The sequence below is a fragment of the Aedes albopictus genome, chromosome 1, assembly GCF_035046485.1.
Source record: "Aedes albopictus strain Foshan chromosome 1, AalbF5, whole genome shotgun sequence".
Lineage (NCBI taxonomy): Eukaryota > Metazoa > Arthropoda > Insecta > Diptera > Culicidae > Aedes > Aedes albopictus.
In genome coordinates, this window is record NC_085136.1 from 212,701,996 (window position 1) to 212,725,520 (window position 23,525).

At 42.5% G+C, this 23,525-nt stretch overlaps 2 protein-coding genes across 2 annotated transcripts in view; one reads left to right on the plus strand and one right to left on the minus strand.

Moving 5' to 3' along the window:
• The window catches only part of LOC109430330 (tubby-related protein 4), a gene marked incomplete in the record, with an annotated part of 266,514 nt that overhangs the window by 124,969 nt on the left and 118,020 nt on the right, over positions 1-23,525 (plus strand).
• LOC109430335 (uncharacterized) lies at positions 18,491-19,482 on the minus strand. Its single transcript, XM_019706391.3, has 3 exons — positions 19,034-19,482; positions 18,835-18,974; positions 18,491-18,768 (listed from the first exon to the last, which is right to left on the minus strand). Exons 1-3 carry the CDS (start codon positions 19,125-19,127, stop codon positions 18,637-18,639), a joined length of 366 nt encoding a protein of 121 aa, XP_019561936.3. The 5' UTR covers positions 19,128-19,482; the 3' UTR covers positions 18,491-18,636.

The window sequence follows — 23,525 nt, forward strand, 5'->3', positions numbered from 1 at the left end:
CTACGTTTTAGACAAATGGACTATATTCTCCATTCATTAAAAGTTCAAAAAAGTTCGCATATTTCAGAATATTGAGGGTGTCCATTCTGCCCCGGGTGTCCATAATGCCCCGCCTACCCCTACTTTTAAGATAAGACATAATCAACAATAGTACGCCACAATACTCGGTTTGTGGCTGCCGCTCCCTACTCCATCGTCGGTCACACCCAATGCTTGCCAGGTCACGCTTCACCAGGTCCGCTCATCGTGCTCTCAGTGCTCCACGCCTTCTTGTGCCCTCAGGATCAGTAGCGAACACCAACTTTGCAGGGTTGTTATTCGGCATTCTTGCAACATGTCCTGCCCACCGTATCCTTTCGGCCATCCTTTCGATGCTAGGTTTGGTGTTTTCTGTAAAGATGTTCGTCTGGCTAAGCGTTGCCGATGATATAGTTATTGATGATTAATTCTTCTACCTAGTGGCGATGGGGTGAAAACAGTTCATTTAACTGATAATCTTGGCCCAGTGAAAACATACAAAGTCGGCATCTTTGACAAAATCGTGCAAATTATTGAGAGCAGCTTATCTGAATAAAAAACAAATTCGAAATCACCTCACGTGATCCCTTCCAGGATTTCTTCTGGTATTTTTGAGCAAGTTGCTTCAATGATCCAGGAATTTATTACGGATTTTCTCAGGATGCCTTCATGATATTCCTGGAATTGCACGAGGGGTTCTACAGAATTACCACCAATAATTCCAACAATAATTGCTCCAGGGATTCCTATACGCTACCTTCAGGAATTTCTGAAGGAACTCCTCCCGGATTTTTTTCATAAATTAATAATACAAGGATTGTTCCAATGATTCCTGCCAAAGTTCCTCCAGGGCCTTATCTAGAAAACCCACTTCTCCTCTGGATTTTTTTCCAGGAATTCCTCCCGGGATTGTTTTAGGAACTCCAACAGCGATTCGACTAGAAATTCATGGAAGGATCTCTCCAGGAGTTCCTACCAGAATTTCTCCAGGAATTGCTCTAGGAATTCCTCCTGGGATTTCTCCAGGAATTCATTAGGAATTTCTCCTGGGATTCCTTCAGGAACTTCTCCTAAGATTCTTCCCGGAACTCCTTCCAGAATTCCTCGAGAATTCCAAGATTAGTAATTCCTCCTGAGATCGCTGCAGGAATTTCTCCTGGGATTTCTTCAGGAATTGCTTCGGGGATTCCTCTGAGATATAAAATCTGAATGCAAACTAGCACCACCATGTCTAATAAGCATTCCGATGTACAATTTTGAAATTTTGTATAAAGCGTAACACAGCGCTAGACCCCCTCAGCGTTACGTAATATTTGAACGACCCCTTTTGAGCCGCAGTACATATAATGTCTACCCATCTACAGAAGTGCGGTTTACCCTATTGTTATGAGCGTCTTGTCCACTTGCTTAGGTACGTTCCCCATAATTGATAAGAGGCATTTTAGGAATGCTCTTCAGCGCCACCTAGCGGAAATTTCCTGTACTAAATTATTAATCACTAGATAAACCTTGACATACTTAACATCTTTGCTGTAAACATCACCCTTTTAAAAAGTAAGGAGTAAGATAAAGGATCACGAGATACGCGAGAATATATGTTGGGGTCCAATGGACCCCATGGTTTTAAAACGGACCTTCATTTAAGGTATCCATTTGAGGGTAACTTTTCACATTAAGGGGCTTGGTAGGTTCCCATTACCCGCCGCGCTGACGTAGTCATTTTTTCCGCTGTCTTGATCCTCATTCTTGATCCGCCTTCTTGATGTGTGGAACAAACGTAGCGCCGACATTCCGTCCGACCATCATCTCCTAATCGGCTAGATCGGACTGCGCATTGCTAGGATCCATCGACAGAATGAGAACCGGGCGCCGACTGGAAGACGTTGCGGTGAAAAGCTCCTTCGTCAAGGAGCTAGAGAACCGTGCTGCGGATATTCCAGAAGGTGAAAGCATAGAAGATCAATGGAGCGCCATCAAGAACGCATTCATCGTCACCATCGTGAATAATTTGGGTGAGCTACGCACCCGAAGAAAGCAGTGGATCACAGATGATACCTGGAGGAAGATAGAGGAGCGAAGGAACGCCAAAGCCGCGATAGAGCGAGTGAAAACACGAAGAGCCAAAGCCGTAGCTCGTCAGCACTATTCGGCTCTCGAGAAGGAAATAAAACGCTCATGTAGACGGGACAAAAGAGCGTGGACACCCTAGCCGACGAAGACGAGAAAGCCGCAAATATCGGTAACATCTGTCTCCTCTACGATGTTTCACGTCGCCTTAGTGGGACTGAGATGAATGCTACGATACCAGTAAAAGACATGTCTGGGCAGTTATTGACCGACCCAGTTGAAACGCTGGTTCGAACGCTTTGGAAGTCTTTTTCAAGTGTCGGCCACGCCATCAACACCTCAGCATGATCCACCAAGGGTTCGACGCATTACCCGTGTCAACACCGAAGCTCCATCAGCGCAGGAGATAGAAACAGCCATCCGTAGCATGAAATCGAACAGGACCGCAGGGGTCGATCACATATCAGCAGAGATGCTCAAAGCTGACTGTTGCGGGAACCACTGGGTCGACAATGGTAAATAGTGCGACCGGGCACTCCCTCTATCCTACAGGACAGGATTGTCAGGCAAATACGTCAACCGATGATGATCTGCAAATTTGAAGTACCTGCATCAAAAGAAAAGTATGAGAATCCGATTACGTTGAAATTGAAGTTTCCCTAGATTATTGATTATAAATTCTTTATTTGAAGTTCTTTCTTTATAAATTGAATTCGTATACTATCATAATGTTATTTGGTAGGTAAGCATTTATTTCATTCAACGTTCTATCTTAATTCAAATGAAACCTAAATTCACAGTTATCGACAAAAGATATCGCAAAGGCACAGCCTAAAACTGTTCTATTCGAAGTAGAATATAGTAATTACACTGAAATGTAAGTACCACAAATGTAAAAAACTGACCCTTTATTTGATTCGTAAATATAATTGCAGCTTTGAAGCTGTGCAGTAGCAGCTAGCAAAATTTCAGTTTTATTGGCGATATCGCAACATTTTCTTCAAAGATTTCATCGTCCACAAGGATTACGATGAATATAGATAAGGATTCGTCCCAGAATGCGGCAAAGACTGCCACTGGCCAGTGTATCTTGTGCGAGAGACCAGATTCTGCGGACAATTTAGTGCAGTGCGATCGTTGTGATTGTTACGTTCATTTCAGTTGTGCAGGGGTGAACGATTCGATATCTAACCCGGATCGCAGTTTCGTATGCAAGAAATGCACAGAGCGTGAAGAGATCGTTTCGCTGGTGTCGAGGAGGTCGAGTAAGGCCTCGCGTAGTAGCAGAAGATCTGCACAACTGCAACTCAGCCTGAAGAAGTTGGAGGAAGAAAACAAGCTCCGGATGAAGAAAATCGACGAAGAAGAACGGTTTCGGAAGATGAGGTTGGATGCAGAAGAAGAAATGATGAAGAAGAAGTTCGAGCTATTGCAGGCGGGTTTTAGCAGTGATGATGACCAAGCTAGTGAGAAGAGCGGAGTAAGCTCTCGCAACGTTCGACGAAGCACAGAGTCGTGGGTGGCAAATATAGGTCAGACTGAAGGAGCATGCAGTAATGCTACCACGTCGGCCAACAACCAACGACAATCTTCGATGACCGAGAAGTCCATCATACCCGAAGATAGGCGAACAATACCTACAGAAACCACGAACAAATCTTCATCATGTCAGGTTGATGTTTCATTGGCAAGCATTCCGGAGAGTGGACCGGTTGTTACAATGTTGTCCACGTGCGTGGCGAACCGCTCGGATGCTAACAAGCTGCCAGTTTCATTGACAAATACAGAAACTCCAGCAATCGTTTCGATGCACACCCCGAAGTGCTCTACGAGTGTGTCAGCTTTAGGGGCTTTTCCGAAAGCTAGCTCTAATATCTTCGCATCAGTAGCGGGGCCCGATAGATCAAATGCGCTGATTTCGGAAAGAAGAAACATCATCTCATCGGCCGAATTACAACAATCCATGACAGCTGGTTCCTCGTTGTCAATATTACATCAAAGGAAGCCATTTACTGCAATCGGCACCGCAAATGCAACGCCTGCGAACACGCAACCAGAGTTTGGAGCGCAAATTCGGCCACCGGAGTGGTCAGTATATGGAATTGGCAACAGTGCATTCGGTCAGAATGCCATCCAGCCAACCAGCATTTCGTTGAGCCAACAAGCGAGAATGGCCCCAGCTTGCAGTAATCAGTCGCCATTCAGGGCAGTACCCTCTGCGTCGCACGTTCAATGCACAATCTCGTCAGCTTCATATCCCACAATAGCTTCGTCGGTGGCGGTCCCACCAAGAGTGGATGTTCCGTACAATCAAGCGGCATCCAGGAATGTGTGGCCAGTGACCATGGCTGCACCCCATATGGATCCCGAAGGTCTAGTTCCGCCATCTGTGATAACTTCGAGGCCAGCGCAACACGGGCAGGGGCAAATCAACCACAACTGTTTCTCCGGACCGAGTGCAGCACAAATCGCCGCTCGACAGGTTATCCCACGAGAACTACCAGTATTCTCCGGAAATCCTCAGGACTGGCCGCTTTTTCACAGCTCGTTCCAGAACTCGTCTAATGTCTGTGGCTACAGTGACGCAGAAAATTTAGCACGCCTACAGCGATGTCTTCGTGGACATGCGCTTGAAGCTGTCCGCAGCCAATTGCTGATACCTGACTCAGTACCGTATGTAATGGCCACCTTGGAGCGAATGTACGGTCGACCAGAAGTCATTATTAATGCGTTACTCAAGCAATTGCGAAGTGTGCCTTCGCCCCGAGCCGATGATCTGAAAACGCTAATCAGATTTGGCATGGCTGTTCAAAATTTGGTTGGACACATGATTGTAGCTAATCAGCTGCAACACATTTCGAATCCCATGTTGTTATACGAGTTGGTGGACAGGCTGCCATCAAATTTCAAACTTGAGTGGGCCAACTATAAGCGCACTAAGTTGGACGTGAACTTATCCACATTTTCGGAGTTCATGACTGATTTAGTGGCAATGGCTAGTGACGTAACGTTGCATGTTGACCCAATGTGTGAAACGGATACGAGGCAGAAAAGGAACAAGTATGAGAAATCCAACAAGGAGAAGCTGTTTGTACATCAGGTAGATACAACGCAATGCCAGAACAACAAGAGTCAAGCTACCACAGCGGACACACCGATCAAAACTTGCACCTGTTGCGGACATCCAGGTCATCGGATTGCAGACTGTGACTCGTTCAAGCGTTTAGATATTGATGGCCGCTGGAAAACCGTGCGCGATAAAGGTCTTTGTCGTATTTGTCTTGTGCCTCACAAGTCATGGCCATGTCGATCAAAGAAGGAATGCGAACACGAAAACTGTCGACTACGTCACAATACGCTACTACATTCCACCAGTCCGTCTAACAATCAAGCTGCTTCGACAATCAATGTGGCTCAGCAGAATCATCATTTCGTGAAAGCATATTCTCTATTGCGATACATACCAATCACCCTGTATGGAAACGGAAAGGCCGTAGATGTTTTCGCCTTGTTGGATGACGGCTCGTCGTCCACGATTCTTGAAGCGGAAGTAGCTGAGTTCCTCGGAGTGTACGGTCCAGAAGAGCCACTGCATATATACTGGACGAGTGACATTAGTCGAGCCGAGCAAAAGTCGCAGCGTATCCAGTTGACAGTATCCGGATTTGAGATGACTCAACGATATCCTTTGCGAGATGTGAAGACGGTCGCTCAACTCAAGCTCCCAAGTCAGTCAATGAACTATGCAGATTTGTGCTCAACACATTCGCACCTTAAAGGGTTACCAATGAAGAGTTACTCGAATGCAACACCACGAATCATCATAGGAGTCGACAACGTGAAGTTAATCAACACAGTGAAAATACGCGAAGGGGCCAATGGAGATCTTGCTGCCGTCAAAACCAGATTGGGTTGGACCATTTATGGAAGGCACATGGAACCAGAAAGTATGGAACATCTGTATATTCACATTGAGCAGAAAAAGGAAGTAGTAGACAATGCAACATTGCATGATCTGCTGCAGCAATTCTTCAACATCGAAGAATCTTGTATCACAGTCAAGCCGGAAACCGAGGAGGACAAAAGAGCATTACAAATACTCCATCAAACAACGAGCAGGAATGCTAAGGGGTTCGAAGTAGGCCTCCTGTGGAAGAAGGATGAGCGTATTGTTCCAGATTCCTTTCCCTTGGCTCTACGTCGTCTGCAATGCTTGGAGAAACGTCTGATTCGAGATGGAGACCTTTATGCTAAGGTGCGAGAACTCATCCAAGCATACCTTCAGAAGGGTTATGCTCATCGTGCGACTGAGGCCGAGTTAAGATCCGTTGATTCGCAGCAGACCTGGTATTTGCCTTTGGGAGTTGTCCAAAATTCTAAAAAACCAAACAAAATACGCCTTATTTGGGATGCGGCGGCAACAGTTCAAGGTGTGAGTTTCAACGACCTTGTTCTCAAGGGGCCCGATTTGATGGTGTCACTTGTCGCCGTATTGATTAGGTTTCGAGAGAGGAACATCGCAATCGGTGGAGACTTGCGAGAAATGTTCCACCAGATTGCTATACGGTCCACCGACAAACAATACTTGCGCTTTCTATGGAGAGACCATCCGGAAGAACAGCCCAGAGTGTACATCATGGATGTTGCTATATTTGGAGCATCCTGCTCTCCTTGTATTGCACAGTTCGTTAAGAACAAAAATGCGGAGGAGTTCTCCGCCAGTTATCCTCGTGCCGCAAGGGCGATCATCGACAACCATTATGTCGATGATTACCTCGACAGCGTGGACACCGCACAGGAAGCAATCGAACTGATGAACCACGTCAAAGACATCCATGCGAATGGAGGATTTGAATTACGTCAGTTCGTTTCCAATTCACCAGAAGTTTTGAGTGGGCTTGGCGTGCTACATGCGACTGATAACAAGAATCTTAATCTAGATTCGGAATCGGAACGGGTCCTTGGTATGTATTGGATGCCGACGCTGGACCTCTTCACGTTCGCCTGCCCCTCGAATACCGATATAACGCAATATCAGGTCCCTACAAAGCGACAAGTGCTCCGGATCATCATGAGCGTTTTTGACCCCTTGGGATTAATAGCCCATTACACCATACATGGAAAAATAATCATGCAGCACATATGGAGAGCAGGAACTAATTGGGACGAACCTATTCCAGAATGCCTGCAACAGAGCTGGACTGCATGGCAATCCTGCCTGGAACACCTGAACAAAATCCAAATTCCCCGATGTATACTTGGCCGTACCCGTACAGATAAAGATAGATCGTCGGAATTGCACGCGTTCGTTGATGCCAGTCAACACGCTTATGCGTGCGCTATTTATCTACGGACGATTGGCGAATCAGGTTTACAGTGTTCCCTAATCATTGCCAAAACTAAAGTAGCCCCGCTGAAACCACTTTCCATACCACGGTTAGAGCTCCAGGCTGCATTGATTGGAGCCCGGTTGATGGACCATGTGTGCAAAAATCTAACATTACCGGTAAGACGGCGAATGTTTTGGTCGGATTCATCCACAGTACTCTCTTGGATCCACGCAGATAGTTTTCGCTACCATCAATACGTCGCTCTACGGGTAGGCGAAATTCTATCACTAACCAAGGCCAACGAGTGGAAATACGTACCGTCAAAGCTCAACGTGATCGATGATGCAACAAAATGGAAAGGCAATCCTGATTTCACCAAGGAAGGTGTTTGGTTCAGCGGGCCGAAGTTTCTTTGTCAAACTGAATCAACATGGCCAGTTCAGCCGAAGACGAAGGAAACTACAGAAGAACAGATGGGTCATCTACTTCATCACCTAGAAGAATCGTCCTATACTGTCATCGATGTGAACCGATTTTCAAGTTGGCATCGTCTACTCCGGACGGCTGGATTTGTTTGTAGAGCAGTTAATAAGTGGAAGAACTTTAAAACAGAAGACCGATCGCAAGCCTGGTTGTCTTCCAAGGAATTCGTGGAAGCAGAGAATCTTCTATTGAAGCAAGTCCAGAAGGAAGCATTTGCGGTGGAATATCGTATACTGGGGACGAGCAGTGACGGGACAATCAAGCCAATTGTGAACAAAGCCAGTTTGCTGTATAAGTTGTCTCCATTCTTGGACCAAGCCGGAGTTATACGGATGGGTAGCCGAATTGGAGCTGCTCCCTTTGTTCCATACGAAGCAAAATATCCCATCATTTTGCCGAAAAATCACAAAGTGACACGTCTTCTCACAGATAGCCATCACCGCCGTTTACTGCACGCCAATAACGAAACGGTGGTGAATGACATGAGGCAGCGATACTATATTCCAGCACTACGCCGCATTGTGAGAAAGGTGGTATCCGAATGTCAGTACTGTAAAAATTTGAAAGCTGTTCCACAAGTTCCGCAAATGGCGCCATTACCAAGAGCACGACTAACTGCTTTTGTGAAACCCTTTGCGTACATTGGGGTCGACTATTTTGGCCCTATGTTAGTCACGGTAGGACGGAAGCAAGTTAAGCGTTGGATTGCCTTATTCACGTGTTTGAGCATAAGAGCAGTCCATATGGAGGTGGTACACAATTTATCGACCAGTTCGTGTATCAAGGCTTTTCGACGATTCGTGGCTCGACGCGGAGCACCTCTCGAGGTATATAGCGACAACGGTACCTGTTTTGTTGGCGCGAACCGGCAACTACGGAAGGAGATACGGATGATCAACGAAGGTTGCGCAGGAACATTCACGAACGCCCGGACGAAATGGGTATTCAACCCACCCGCAGCACCACACATGGGTGGACTATGGGAGAGAATGGTGCGATCGGTCAAAACTGCTATGCAGGCCATTGGATCGAGTCAACGCCATCCAAATGAGGAGACCTTTGAAACTATTGTCCTGGAGGCCGAATCAGTAGTCAATTCACGGCCCCTGACCTACATTGCACTTGAATCATCCGACCAAGAGGCGCTTACACCAAGCCATTTCCTTTTATATGGTACGCAGGGAGTTATCCAACCATCAGTTCAACCGCTACAATATAGTTGCGCCCTCCGAGATAGTTGGACGTTGGCTCAGTGGACGATTGACGAATTTTGGCGTCGATGGATACGGGAATATCTACCGGTATTGACAAGGCGGTCCAAGTGGTTCGAGCGGGTGAAGCCGATTCAAGTGGACGATACGGTGATTGTGGTAGATAGCAATTCACCGAGAAACGAGTGGTTGAAAGGAAAAATAGTTGAGATTTTTGTTGCTCCAGATGGACAAGTTCGGAAAGCGAAGATTCAAACCGCTAAGGGAATCCTCTTGAGACCAGCAGCTAAGATAGCAGTGTTAGACGTTCGAGGTAGTACCGGATCACACGGGTCGGGGGATGTTGCGGGAACCACTGGGTCGACAATGGTAAATAGTGCGACCGGGCACTCCCTCTATCCTACAGGACAGGATTGTCAGGCAAATACGTCAACCGATGATGATCTGCAAATTTGAAGTACCTGCATCAAAAGAAAAGTATGAGAATCCGATTACGTTGAAATTGAAGTTTCCCTAGATTATTGATTATAAATTCTTTATTTGAAGTTCTTTCTTTATAAATTGAATTCGTATACTATCATAATGTTATTTGGTAGGTAAGCATTTATTTCATTCAACGTTCTATCTTAATTCAAATGAAACCTAAATTCACAGTTATCGACAAAAGATATCGCAAAGGCACAGCCTAAAACTGTTCTATTCGAAGTAGAATATAGTAATTACACTGAAATGTAAGTACCACAAATGTAAAAAACTGACCCTTTATTTGATTCGTAAATATAATTGCAGCTTTGAAGCTGTGCAGTAGCAGCTAGCAAAATTTCAGTTTTATTGGCGATATCGCAACACTGACCTCGTAGTATTCGCACAACTACTGCATTAATTATTCTGCAACATATGGGAAACCGCAACATTTCCGGCCGACTGGATGCAAAGCGTCTTAGTAAAAGTACCTAAGGTATCGTTCTCAAAGTCATCTGTGCAAAGTGATCCTTAACCGGATACAGGAGAAGATTGACGCAACTCTCCGGCAGCAAGCAGGAATCCTTTCCAGACGATCCTGTGTGGACCATATTGTCACGCTCTGTATCATCCTGGAGCAAATCAATGAATTCCAAGAGTCTCTCTACCTGATGTTCATTGATTACGAAAAAGCTTTCACGGAAACATGCGGGATGCCATCAGGCGCAAGGGTCTCCCTGAGAAAATCATCGGCCTCATTGAAGCACAGTACAGGGCCTCTTATCAATCGTGCAGAGTACTACATAACGGTGTTTTGTCCGACCCCATCCGGGTCGTTGCTGGAGTGAGGCAAGGATGTATACTAGGCCTGTCCACCTTTTCAAAAATGTTCTCTGATTCTCAAGTCCACCTAATTGGCATCCTAAAAAAAGTAACCGGTCAACATTTCAGCCAAATCCATTGAAATTAAGAGGTGCATCAAATCAATTTTGTGTTTTTCGACTATTTTTGAACTTCAAAAAATCATAACTACACTAAAACTTGTCAAAATTTAATTCTTTCGGCAGAAATTGAAAGCTATACTTTTTTGTTACAACTTCTCCAAACAACGTGTGCCAATAAAATTGAAGGAAAAATATGTAATTATCACATTTGTAATCAGAAAAACCTTAAAAAGTTGAATTTCTCATATAGTTCGTTCTGAAACACCCTAATAGGATAATTGTTCCTTTTGTTGTGGTAGTACCCAATGTTGCGGTAGTGGCAATTGAGCACTTTTTCGACTGAAATGTTACCAAAAGGCATTTTTAATAGATGTATTATGCTTAAAATATGAGATTGCACCATTTGTGTGCTCAAGATTTGCCCAAAAACCTATTAAAAAAAATATTTTCCTTAAATTTTTTGCTGCTGTGTTCCTATTGTTGCGGCAGTGTTCCTAATGTTGTGGTATCCATATGATTTCAATGGGATACCGCAACAATAGGAACCAAAATTAAATTTTACCTCTGTTACGACCTGGAGTTCGGGGTGGCCGGGAGACATAACTGTCTATTGAAACTCCCAGGTGTAGCGAATAACAAATTAAAACATAACTTTATTTACACTAATAAAATTACATTACAGGACGACACGTTACTACACGAAGGCTACATTACTTCTAAATTAAACTCTGCGATTGTGCATCGACCGAAGGCATAACGAAATGCTATCGGCGAGCACGCAGAACGACGAGAGCATGAGAGCCAATCCAGTGGTTCTCAACATCTCCCCCTCTAATTGGTTTGGCGATAAACCATTGCAGCGGTCTTCTGGCGCAGGAAGAGCGATGATGGTGGACGTTGGTGTTAGCGTTGCCGGTGATCGGGTTGATGAAAACTGATGTACGCAAGACCGGAGCTTGATCCTAACTCCACCATTGTGTACCATCCACTCAAAGACGTCGCTGCATTTTGAGGGACGTCCACGTGCCAAATCCATCCGATGCCCATGTCGATCCAGAAAGTATTGGACGAACTTTCGATCCGACTCGATCGCTCCGATCGGTGGGTGCTTATCGGAAACAATTTCTACTTTCCGAAGTGAACCGACAATGCACGACTTGAACACCCCTGCTGCTTGCTCGTTCTGCTGAGCGTGTTCCAAACCTACTTCACTACTGCCGTCGGGTGCTGCAGGTACGACAATAGGCCAGTGATGCCACATACACAGATTTATCTAGAATAACACAGATTTTTTCCATCTTTTTCCTACAGATATCTGTGATCACAGATCACAGATTTTTGCGACAATAAAGATTTTTTAAGATTTCTAGGCTTTAAACAAATCTTGGAATCGATATCGAATAATAATCTTCATTTTCATATTTATACCTATTTGATTCAGGTTCATCTTACATTTTACCAAACAAAGATATCTCCTACAAAACTGCGAAGGCCAAGAGCAATCGTCAACCTATTTTATATTGGCAAACTTAGCTGAATATTTGAGATTGTTTAAGGCAATTCCCAAGGAACTCCTGGACGAATTCTCAAGAGTTTCCTGGACGAAATCCCTGACGCAATCCTGGAAGAACTCCTGGAGGAATTCTCGAGCAACTTCTGGAGAAATTTCAGAGAAGCTCCTGCGGAAATTCCTGGAATGAATGAATTTCCCGGGAGCTCCTGGGAGAAATTGCCGGGGAATTCCTGGGGAATTTCCTAAAACTGGTTTAGAAATTTCAGAAGAACTCCTGTAGAAATTCCCGTAGAACTTTTGAGCGTATCCTCAAGGAACTCTTAGAAGTATTTCCGATAAATTCCAGAAGGAATTTCTTAGGAACTTCTGGTTGATTTTCCGAAGCTGGATGACATTTCTTTTATTTCTTGGAGAAATTTGCCAGGAACTTCTTTCAGTATTCCTGAATTTCCTAGCAAATACTTGAGAAATTCCCGTGCAAGTTTTAGGGGAATTCCTGAAGAACTCATGAAGAAATTCTTGAGGCATTCCTACAGGATTTCTCGAGGAACTGCTACACTATTTCCCAAGAAATATTCTCCAAATACACTGCTGGGGAAATCTTCGAGAACCTCCTGCAGGAATTCTCTGGGAACTCAGAAGCAATTTTCGTAGTAAAAATATTCCGCTTAGTAAAAATATTCCCGGGGAACTCCTAGAGAAATTTCTGAAAACATTCTGGAAAAAATCTCAGGGAAATCCTGGAAGGATGCATGCACAATTACTGGAAATACTGGATGATTTCCCGATAACTTTCTGAAGTTGATTCGGAGAATGAATTCATCCAGAATTTCTTCAGGAGTTCTCCTGAAATTCCTGGAAGTATTCCTGGTTAAGCCATGGAGGGATTCCCAGAAAATTTGCAGAGAATTCCTGAAGTAATTCATGGTCTTGCAATTGTTAGAGAACTCTTGGAGGAATTCCCGGAGAACTTGAAGAGCAATTTCTAAATTGGAATTTAGAGAAACTCCCTGGGAATTTCAGGAAAAATACTCTGAGATCTCCTGGAGGAGTTCCTGGGGTACTTCTGGAGAGTTTCTAGAATAATTATTAAATTCAGATTATTGTTATACAGACTAAATATCCACAAAAATAAACGTTTTTTAATCAGTTTCTCCGCCTGATTTTGGAAAACAAAAAGCGCAGTGAGAACGTAGCATAAGGCTGCTATCATAAGTATAAGATCACTTTAAAGAACTTTGCAGCTTCAATTTCGAACAGTTGCATTAAGACCTCTCAACATCCTCAAAGACATTTATTTAACCAAAAACATCATTTTTCGAAGTTATGTAATTCATTTCTGAATGTAATAACAATTTTGTTACAGTTTTCCTCAATTTTTATAAGCATTTCCACATCACAGATTTCATGCAAGATTTTTTAAATTAACTACAGATAATTAAGATTTTTTGGGCCAAAATCACAGATGAAAACCGAAAAAAATGTGGCAACACTGCAATAGGCTTTTTTATTTCTTGGCTCTGCTGCTGTTGCTCATCACAACGAAGCGTCGACACTGGAATAATCAGCTGATCCACTCGTGGCTGCCGCGGTTGCACTTCATTTATTACCGCCGCCGTAATGTCGACATCATTTGGATACGAAGCCTTGTGTTGTGTTCCCTCTTGTTGTGTGCTGGCCGGGGAAGACTCGTATGTTGGCTGTGGTACTCGAGCAGCCCAACAAAGAGAAAACATCAACTGCGTCTGCTGGTTGATTGTTTTCATCCGCTCCACATAAGCTTGATATTGGAGCTCCATCAGCCGATTCATACTATCAAAGTATTTCTCGCTGGCTTCTCGCATCTGCCGAAACTGCCCATCGAGGTACTGCTCTCGATCGAGTGGAAACCGGCCTGACGATGATGGCGGCGGTGGTGCTTGTACCGCTGACTGCCCATCATATGGTAGCGAATCAATGGGCCATTCACTGATTCCAGCTGGGGTTTGATGCGAGGGTTGATTGATGCACTGGTGCTGCTGCTGAGGACGGATTTCCACGGGCACTGATGGGAATGGAGCATTTTGGTTCTGGTATACTGACCTCAGAACCGGCGAGTGTTGTCACTGATCCACCTGACGCTGGTGCAGATCCTTTCCAGCCATTGAATCTAAATGCTGGCGCTGTGCTTGTTCACTCCGCCCGATGTCCATTGTCTGGCCGTCGCCCATCTTCTCCTCCGCGGAAAACTTAACGTGTCGCGGGTCCTCACTGCACGCACGGATTTCTCGTCGCCACTGTTACGACTGGAGTTCGGGGTGGCCGGGAGACATAACTGTCTATTGAAACTCCCAGGTGTAGCGAATAACAAATTAAAACATAACTTTATTTACACTAATAAAATTACATTACAGGACGACACGTTACTACACGAAGGCTACATTACTTCTAAATTAAACTCTGCGATTATGCATCGACCGAAGGCATAACGAAATGCTATCGGCGAGCACGCAGAACGACGAGAGCATGAGAGCCAATCCAGTGGTTCTCAACAACCTCCATAATAGGAACAGTGTGCCTAATGTTTTGGTAAGCGATTTATGATCGAAAACAGAGAGAAATGATAGTTTTTATATTTTTCCAAGCAAATTCAGATAGAAGACTACAAACTAACGTTTTGCAACCCTTCATTAGATGGTAGATCATTGTTTTTAAATTGAATTTACCTTAATACCACAACGATGGGCACACTTACCCTATACGTAATATGTTGGATTTTTCAAAACGGCATCATATTTTTCAATGTTTTTTGGTTATTTGCTTCTTTGACACCAATGCTGTAGGAGTTCTTTTAGGATGCCAATCAAAATATGGAGGTGGACTTGAGAATCAGAGAACATTTTTGAAAAGGTGGACAGGCCTAATGTATACTATCACCACATTCCGACGAGTCCGGTGTTGTCCACGCTGGCGCTGCGTTATTCGCCTCCAAAATCTCTCTTCATTTGAACAAGTCGTTTCATCAACTGCGTTTCACGTCGCGTACGTGCTCTCGGTTACAACCTTCATGGTTGCTTCAACTATATTCAAGCAGTCCACAAAAGGGGACCTCGCCTGGCAACCCTACTTCGAGATTCTGCGTGTTTGCTCTAGTTTCACTTTGGCGGTCGTCAGTATTGTACATTGCTGATGGCGGAGAGTTTTGTGAACTGCTTGACTATTTCTAGGTAGTCGTCAGAGTCGATGTTAGAGCACCATGAAAGGTCTTGTCGCCGACAATGTCGAAGAAGTGCTGTCCAACCATAAAAATGTGATCGATTTATCGCTGTCGTTTACTGTGTTGATATAAATGGTCATAATCTTGGAGTAGTTTTACATTCCGATTTTTCAAGCCTAGGTTTCCTAGGAAAACGTCGACGGCATGGCTTAAGTGGCTATTGTACTCTTTGAGTAGTGCGTAGTGGGCTTCTGGAATATGCGCTGTACACGTTGATTACGTTGAAGTTTAAGAGTCGATGATCCCCAAACTTGATATTCTTTCGTCGATCGGCTAGCAACCGATCGCGCTGTTCCCAGCTCTCGTATATTGGTGGAGCTGTGGTAGGTAGATGGTAGGACGTAGATCAGTGTAACTAACATGGAGAAATGACACTGTTGTGAGCTGCTTCTGAGAAGTCCGCGTCGCGTCGCGTGACGCGTCCACTCTGGCCGTACCCTTAGGCTTGCTGAAGCCACACCCACCGCCATCCCTGCCCCCCCCCCCCTGATTTCGGTAATTATTGAAATTTCTTGAGTCATAGTGTTAAACTATCCTCTCATTTGAGAAAAATAATCGCCCAGGGAGTTTTCAATTTATAGCCGATTTTCGCACTCCAAACAAAGCAACAACAATAACAAGCGAGAGTAGAGGCTAATATTTCTTAATGGTCAAAACAGAACACTGATTATTTCGGAATGAAATTTTTCAATCTAATATGCTGAATATAACAATCTTTATGTTCGAATCACATATTGACTTGCTTTCAGCATGATAAAAAGGTATTAAATTCAGTTTTGCAATCGAAAATTGAACTTTTCTTGTTTGATAGTTACGTCTTTTTACTGGTTCTAAAACATGATAGAGTGTAGGCGAAAATTGTTCCCAGTTAACAGTCAGCTTGCACCCCTGTCCCTGCCAGCTAGGACCATGATTCCAACCGGGACTGACTAAATTGTCTAAAAAAAATCATTTCAAGCCATTTAATGCATCTTTTCTTGTAAATGTGGAACCTGGATGTTTATGAGTCACACAAAAATAAACTCAAGACGCTGCGTTATTCGCCTCCAAAATCTCTCTTCATTTGAACAAGTCGTTTCATCAACTGCGTTTCACGTCGCGTACGTGCTCTCGGTTACGACGTTTATGGTTGCTTCAACTATATTCAAGCAGTCCACAAAAGGGGACCTCGCCTGGCAACCCTATTTCGAGATTCTGCGTGTTTGCTCTAGTTTCACTTTGGAGGTCGTCAGTATTGTACATTGCTGATGGCGGAGAGTTTTGTGAACTGCTTGACTATTTCTAGGTAGTCGTCAGAGTCGATGTTAGAGCACCATGAAAGGTCTTGTCGCCGACAATGTCGAAGAAGTGCTGTCCAACCATAAAAATGTGATCGATTATCGCTTTCGTTTACTGTGTTGATACAAATGGCCATATTCTTGGAGTAGTTTCACATTCCGATTTTTCCTAACCTAGATTTCCTAGGAAAACGTGATGGCATGGCTTAGGTAGCTATTGTATTCTTTGAGCAGCGCGTAGTGGGCTTCTGGAATATGCGCTGTACACGTTGATTACGTTGAAGTTTAAGAGTCGATGATCCTCAAACTTGGTATTCTTTCGTCGATCGGCTAGCAACCGATCGCGCTGTTCCCAGTTCTCGTATATTGGTGGAGCTGTGGTGTAGATGGTAGGATGTAGATCAGCGTAACTAACATGGAGAAATGACACTGTTGTGAGCTGCTTCTAACCGGGAGAACCGACGCTTAGGCTTGCCGAAGCCACACCCACCGCCATCCCTGCCAGCTAGGACCATGGTTCCAACCGGGGTTGTCTAAATTGTCTAAAAAATCATTTGGAGCCATTGAATGCATCTTTTCTTGTAAATGTGGAAACTGGATGTTTATGAGTAACACAAAAAATAAGCTCAAGACCGTCGACAAATTGCGGTGGGTTTGAAGTGGGTGGCAAGGCGTTAGGACAGTTGGTTAACGTGAAGATTTTTAATCTTGACTGCGGAAGTACTCGTAGATCTCTAAGCACAAAAGCATATCGCGGATGCACGCCTGAAAGAAGATAAGAGATCCCGAATACTTGTAAAGCGGATAAAACAAGCCACTCGAGGGTTGACATTTTCACCGAAACGTGAAAAAATGCTACATAATGATGGCATCCGAGCCTAACAGCAAACAAATAATAAGGCATCCTTTTTCCATGAAGTGAGACCCTTTTTTTCACAGGCGTCTGCCTATTGCGGTATCCAAACGACCGTTGTGAGCAATTCCCCACCAAAGTGGGGGTGTGTCAGGCCGATAGACAACAACGGCCACAGCCAGTGCTTGTAGGAATAACACGTAACCCATCGGCGAACAACGAGTGTCTCGTTATCTCGAACTTGAGCGCAGCTACACGGCGACTGTGCGGTGCTTCAATGGTGAGGAAAAACTTGGCACGATGCAGATTCACTCAAGTGGATGTTGAGCATTCGCGGTAGAATGTGCGTATTTCTCTAATTAAACGTGTTATGGAGTCCGGTGTTGCAATGGTGCGGGGGATTCAGAACAGGGGTTATCGCATTGGTTTTACAGATTGTTTCCTGCATTTAAAACATTAAAACCTTCCTAATTCCAGGATCTTTTCGTATGTATTTTGTTGTGTGAATGTTGACTTCCTTGAGCATCGAGTCTCATACATTTGTTGCTGCCACACAATACAAAAATGGTCAATTTTCAAAGAATCCTCTCAGTCAATAACTGTGTACTTCTAAAAACGCTGAGCTTAGAAGCAAGCTCTGTCACAGGTGGGACATTAGGTCAGTATGAAACAAAAGAAGAAGCTAATAAAATATACTACGATATTGAGGATAAACCCTAACAACTTGTAGGTTGTGTACGAAGAATTGTGAAACACTGGTCCAGACTGTATTATGCCGAAGAACTGATGCGGTAAATGGCGAAAAAATTACAGCTACCACACCTTCTTTAGAATCGAATGGTGGAGAAATGCAATATGCATCGAGTCTTGTGTAAACAAACACCGTCTGGAGTGGCAGTGTGTTTTTCCCTATTTTTTTTCCGGAGAATCATTGCATATCGTTACCTATGTAAAAGAAAAAAAGGGAAGAAAATGTTGCATTTGGTTGGATGCCGATAACTCAATTATGACAATAAAAACATGGATAAACGAACGTAACTCATAGTATGGTAATATGTAAAGGAAACATTGTGATCGAAGTTTTTTAATTGTTTTTTTTCTACTGGAAGTTTAGAGAATTCTTTTACTTACATGCACAAAGCGTCTACAGTAAATGAGTAACGGTAGACATTATTGCTTTAAACTCTTAAAATCAACTCTAAAAAATCATCATTTTGATCCATTAGTTTTGGATCCTTCGTACTCCGTACACAGTTGCTGACCCAGAGAATTCGGTAACGGGACTCATGGTTGACACAGTGATTTGAAATTCTCTACCAAACCCTGCAGTGGGAAAACTGGTCGAGCATTGGTTCTACAAAGAATAAGAAAAACAATGTACATTTGTACTTCGTATTTCACTCCTGAATTTAATCATCACCTGTAAAGAAGTGTTGATGTCAACGTAAGTTATTTCAACCGTGTCGATTGGGTTGACCTGATAGTCGAATGTCAGCGATATGATCTGCGCCTCGGCTAGAGGTCCCTTAGCGGCATGTATCGTATACATTTGGAATTCACCTATTGAAAAATGATTGTTGTTCTATGTACTTTACTTTCATTCAATTCCACAAACTTACCGGATTGCCGTTGACCGACTCCTATATTGCAGGCACCACCCAAAACCAGCCCCAAGCTGGCAGCTAAGAGTAATATACAAATCGGAGCTTTCATTGTTCACTGTTAAAACTATTGTAATGAGGTAGATCTAGCAACTTGTCAGTGACTGAAACCTCCCGTCAATGAATATATACGTCGAAATTTACGATAACGTCGATGAATGATAAGATTACTTTGTGATACAATGAGATACCAAGCTTTCGGTATCTATCAACCTTTTTTTATCTAGTTTTCGTCAATCATCTAAATAAAGCAAAACAAAAATGCGATAAATTTTCTCGCAATCAGAAGCATTACCGGATATGATTCAATGCAGGTTGCTCAACGAATAGAGCAATGCACGAATCGCGTAGACGCAACCTTTTTCAATTCAAATGACATTTTGCTCATGTATGGGAACAGTCAAAACAATCGGGACATGCAAAATTTTTACTTTTCAAAAAATGTTCAACTATCTGTAACTTCCCGAAAAGTGCATCAAATATTCTCAAATTTTCACTGTAAGTTGATCAACTAGTTGTGTATCAGTGGTCAAAACTTGAAAAAGATCAGGTTATCAGGTTATTCTTCTTTGATCATTTATGACTAATATAATGAAGTTTGAAAAACGTTAGTGATAAAATAATAACTATTTCATTATTATTATTAATATTATTATTATTATTATTATTATTGCATTCGTGTCGGACTATTTCATTGATTCTATGTTTTTTTTAGTTAACTTATCTTTTTCATATGCATCCCATTACTTTTTTAATTTCATGCAGACCATTTTTTGCTTTCCTTCGAAACATAAATAAGGCAATTTATCTTCCTCAGAGGTTGTGGTAGAGTCGATGAATATTCGTACACACTTCGCGCGCACCCGATTGATCTCGTCCTGTCCACTTTGTTGCGCATTACCTTAGTCTCCCTGCTACCATGCACGCGTACAGTTCACGAGGGGAAAATAATTACTTTCGTTTTTTTGTCAATTGTTTTGTGTAGCTGTCTAACTTTTGTGTCGTTTTTGGTACATGACTTCGGAATCACTTTTAGTTCAACGGCTTTTGCAATCGTGGTGGAACTCTTATCTGACGATGCTCAGGAAACAATGTAAAAATAGTTGGAGCAGATGACGTTCAGCTGGTTCGGAGGCGTTCAGGTCAGCTCGCAAGGCCAACCAGAAAGCTTTTCGGTCTGCTGAACGATCCGGCTTGAAAAACGTTTGTACCAATAATGTTTCCACTTTGAGTGAAGTCAGTAGATTGAACCAAATTCCTACAAAATCTAAGGATTTCCGAGTGTACCAACTTCGTTTGCCAAATGGCGATTTCACTTCCTAAGAATGTTGTGGAATGCTTATTCAGTACACACTTCCCTGGATGTGTGGATATTATATTCGGATGAGCCTGATGTATTTTCTTGTAGTTATGATTGTCTAGCTTTGGCTCGGAGTATCATAACTTTAGAATCGCTTGAGTGGACACTAAATAGCTTTGCCCCTTTCAAATCTCCTGCGGCAGATGGGATTTATCCTATTTTGCTTCAGAAAAGATTTGATTTTTTCAAACATGTTTAAAAAAAAACTCCTTGTTTGCAGTTCTTCTATACCTACAGGATATATTTCCGAGTCATGGTTGGATATTACTGTAAAGTTTATTCCGAAAGTGTGTCGTATGAAGAAGCAAAAAGCTTCAGGCCTATAAGTTTAACCTCTTTTCTTCTGAAATGCTTAGAACGCATTGTCGATCATCACATCAGTGATGTTCATCTGGCCAACGTGCCTCTTCATATGAACCAACATGCTTATCAATGTGGCAAGTCCACTGAATGTGTCTCTTTTACACAAAGTTGTGTACGACACCAAGAAAGCATTCATTCAAAATCAATCTTGTTTGGGTGTTTTCTTAGATATCGAGGGTGCCTTTGACAACGTGTCTTTCGATGCCATATTGGAAGCCGCACGGAGTCATGGTATATAGACTGTTTCAGAAATTATAAATACACTAACGATTAACTGCAATTTCAATTTGAGCATAATATCCAAAAAAGATTCTTCTAGCTCTTATAGTAAACATGCTAACGAAGCAAATAATACCAATTTTTTTGATGTTTCTGGTAAAAGTTAAAACATAGGGCTCTGTAAACTAGATGATTAAAATTTGAAGTTGCACAAAGTGGTCAAAAAATGTAGCATAGTAGAAAAGAAAAGAATCTCACAGATACAATATTTAATTTTCAAACACAATAAAAATGGCTGTATCGATAATAAAAGATATTTCTCGATTGGTAAGAGTAATTTTTACTGGAATATTTGATCAAGTACCACCATTACGGGCCTTCTGAATACATTTTTTTTGTTTCAAATATCTCAACAACACCTACAAACGTTAAGCAAACGAATGTCTTAATTACTGCTTACTGCATTCGTTTTTATGGTATGACAAGCTTTGCCATCTGAAGGATCGAATGAGCTGAAAAATAAGTTTGTTTATATAAAATGCGTTCAGGAAAGTTGAGAAACAGTGTGGTAGTTCTTATGTTCCGTAGAAAACCTTAAAAATTAAGAAACTTGATCTCCGAAAAAATGTTGTTGGAATGCCTTTATCGATTTTTCCTAAATTTTGATGAAGGCATTACTCAGACAACTTGTTGAGAAGGCGAATGTGATAAAAATTTATATAATTTCAAGGATCGGTATATTCGCCTCACTCCATTCATATTCACTCCTCTTTGCCGAGGCGAATCGAGAAAGATGCAGCAAACGGATCGTCGTGATCAAACACGCAACCCCATCACCAGTGGGAAGTGATGAGCCAGCTGCTTGACATTAATATTCGTTGCCATTCGTCGCAGTTTGGATCGCAAGCGAATGAATGAATGGCGAATGGTGAAGAATGCTGGTGAGTGAGTGATAAGTAGAAGAGAATTTCTGCATGTAATGCATACATTTTTACTGTATTGTTGCTGAAATGCTAGATTAGCAAAAAAATAATTCGAAAACATCCAAAATTCGTATGCACAATATCAATCGCATCACTCACGAATCGCATTCGCTTGCGATGCGAATGTGGACGAATGAGTTATTTCCAAGTGTGGCCACCGTTCGCCGGAGTTTACTGTCGTCGCTGACAAGCATACACACAAACTAAAGCGACACCCATTCGCTGCTGACTGTCTTCGAATGTGGAAGAAGATGAAAAGTGGAAATCAGGAACCCTGTATAATGTTTGGTATTTAGTGATAAATAATGTTGAAATCATTAAAAACCACCTTTGTGCAAATGCAATTTTGAAAAATTAAGTTATTTGTTAAAGAACTGGACTGTTCTTTAAAATATCAAGGCAATTGAAAGGAAATATCAAAATATCGAGTACAATTTGCTATACTCTGAAACAAGTTGGTAAAAAATATTAGAATAGTTCATTTAATTTAATAAACAAAGTGTATTTATAATTTCTGAAACAGTCTATAACTCCAATGGTTTCCAATTCGACATTTCGTCAAACAGCGATTAGGAAATTTAGTGTTTATGGATGCCCCCAAGGGGGAGTCTCGCCCCCGTTTTTGAGGAATCCTGTAGCATATGTGATATTAAGGCAACTCAATAATAGCGGTCTTCCTACTTGGTTTTGCCGACGACTATCTAACATTGTTAGTCGGTATGTGCATTAGTATGGGACACGCTTATATGGAAAAATAAATTCTCGCTCCAGTCGACTTTTTAGATCCCATTTAGGTCCCATATGAACTGTACAAAATTTCAGCGCAATCGGTGAAACTATAATTTAGCGCAAGCGGTTCAAAGTTTACATATCATTTACTATGGGAAAAGTTACACTTTCAAACAAAAAATCCCAGAGGTCGCCCCTTGTCTCCTTAATTCAAATCGATCAAGGCTTCTTGTAGAATAATCATTTATGAAACTTTCCTTCGAAGACCACAAAGCAATTGGATGATTGTGGAAAAAGTTATTGATTTATTACCGATTAGTGATCCAACGAACGGCTTTTTGTTTTGTTTTATCAGCAGCACTGCTGCTGCCGTTGTTGCATGGAGTGCCGGGAGGCATCACCACCCCCAGAAACAGCAGCAGCCAAGGCAGCAGCTACAGTGCTGCTAATAAAACAAAACAAAAAGCCGTTCGTTGGATCACTAATCGGTAATAAATCAATAACTTTTTCCACAAGCATCCAATTGTTTTGTGGTCTTCGAATGAAAGTTTCATAAATGATTAATCTACAAGAAGCGTTGATCGATTTGAATTAAGGAGACAAAGGGCGACCTCTGGGATTTTTTACCTGAAAGTGTAACTTTTCCCATAGTAAATCCTATGAAAACTTTGAACCGCTTGCGCTAAATTATAGTTTTACCGATTGCGCTGAAATTTTGCACAGGTCATATGGGACCTAAATGGAATCCAAAAAGTCGACTGGAGCGAGAATTTGATGTTTGTCCCATACTAATGTG

Excerpts from the sequence above, each read along its gene's own strand:
- LOC109430335 (XM_019706391.3), bottom strand. The coding sequence starts at position 19,127 with ATGAAAGCTCCGATTTGTATATTACTCTTAGCTGCCAGCTTGGGGCTG. Across the intron at positions 18,975-19,033 it reads AGTCGGTCAACGGCAATCCG|GTGAATTCCAAATGTATACG; the intron begins GTAAGTTTGTGG and ends ATTTTTCAATAG. Across the intron at positions 18,769-18,834 it reads ACATCAACACTTCTTTACAG|AACCAATGCTCGACCAGTTT; the intron begins GTGATGATTAAA and ends TATTCTTTGTAG.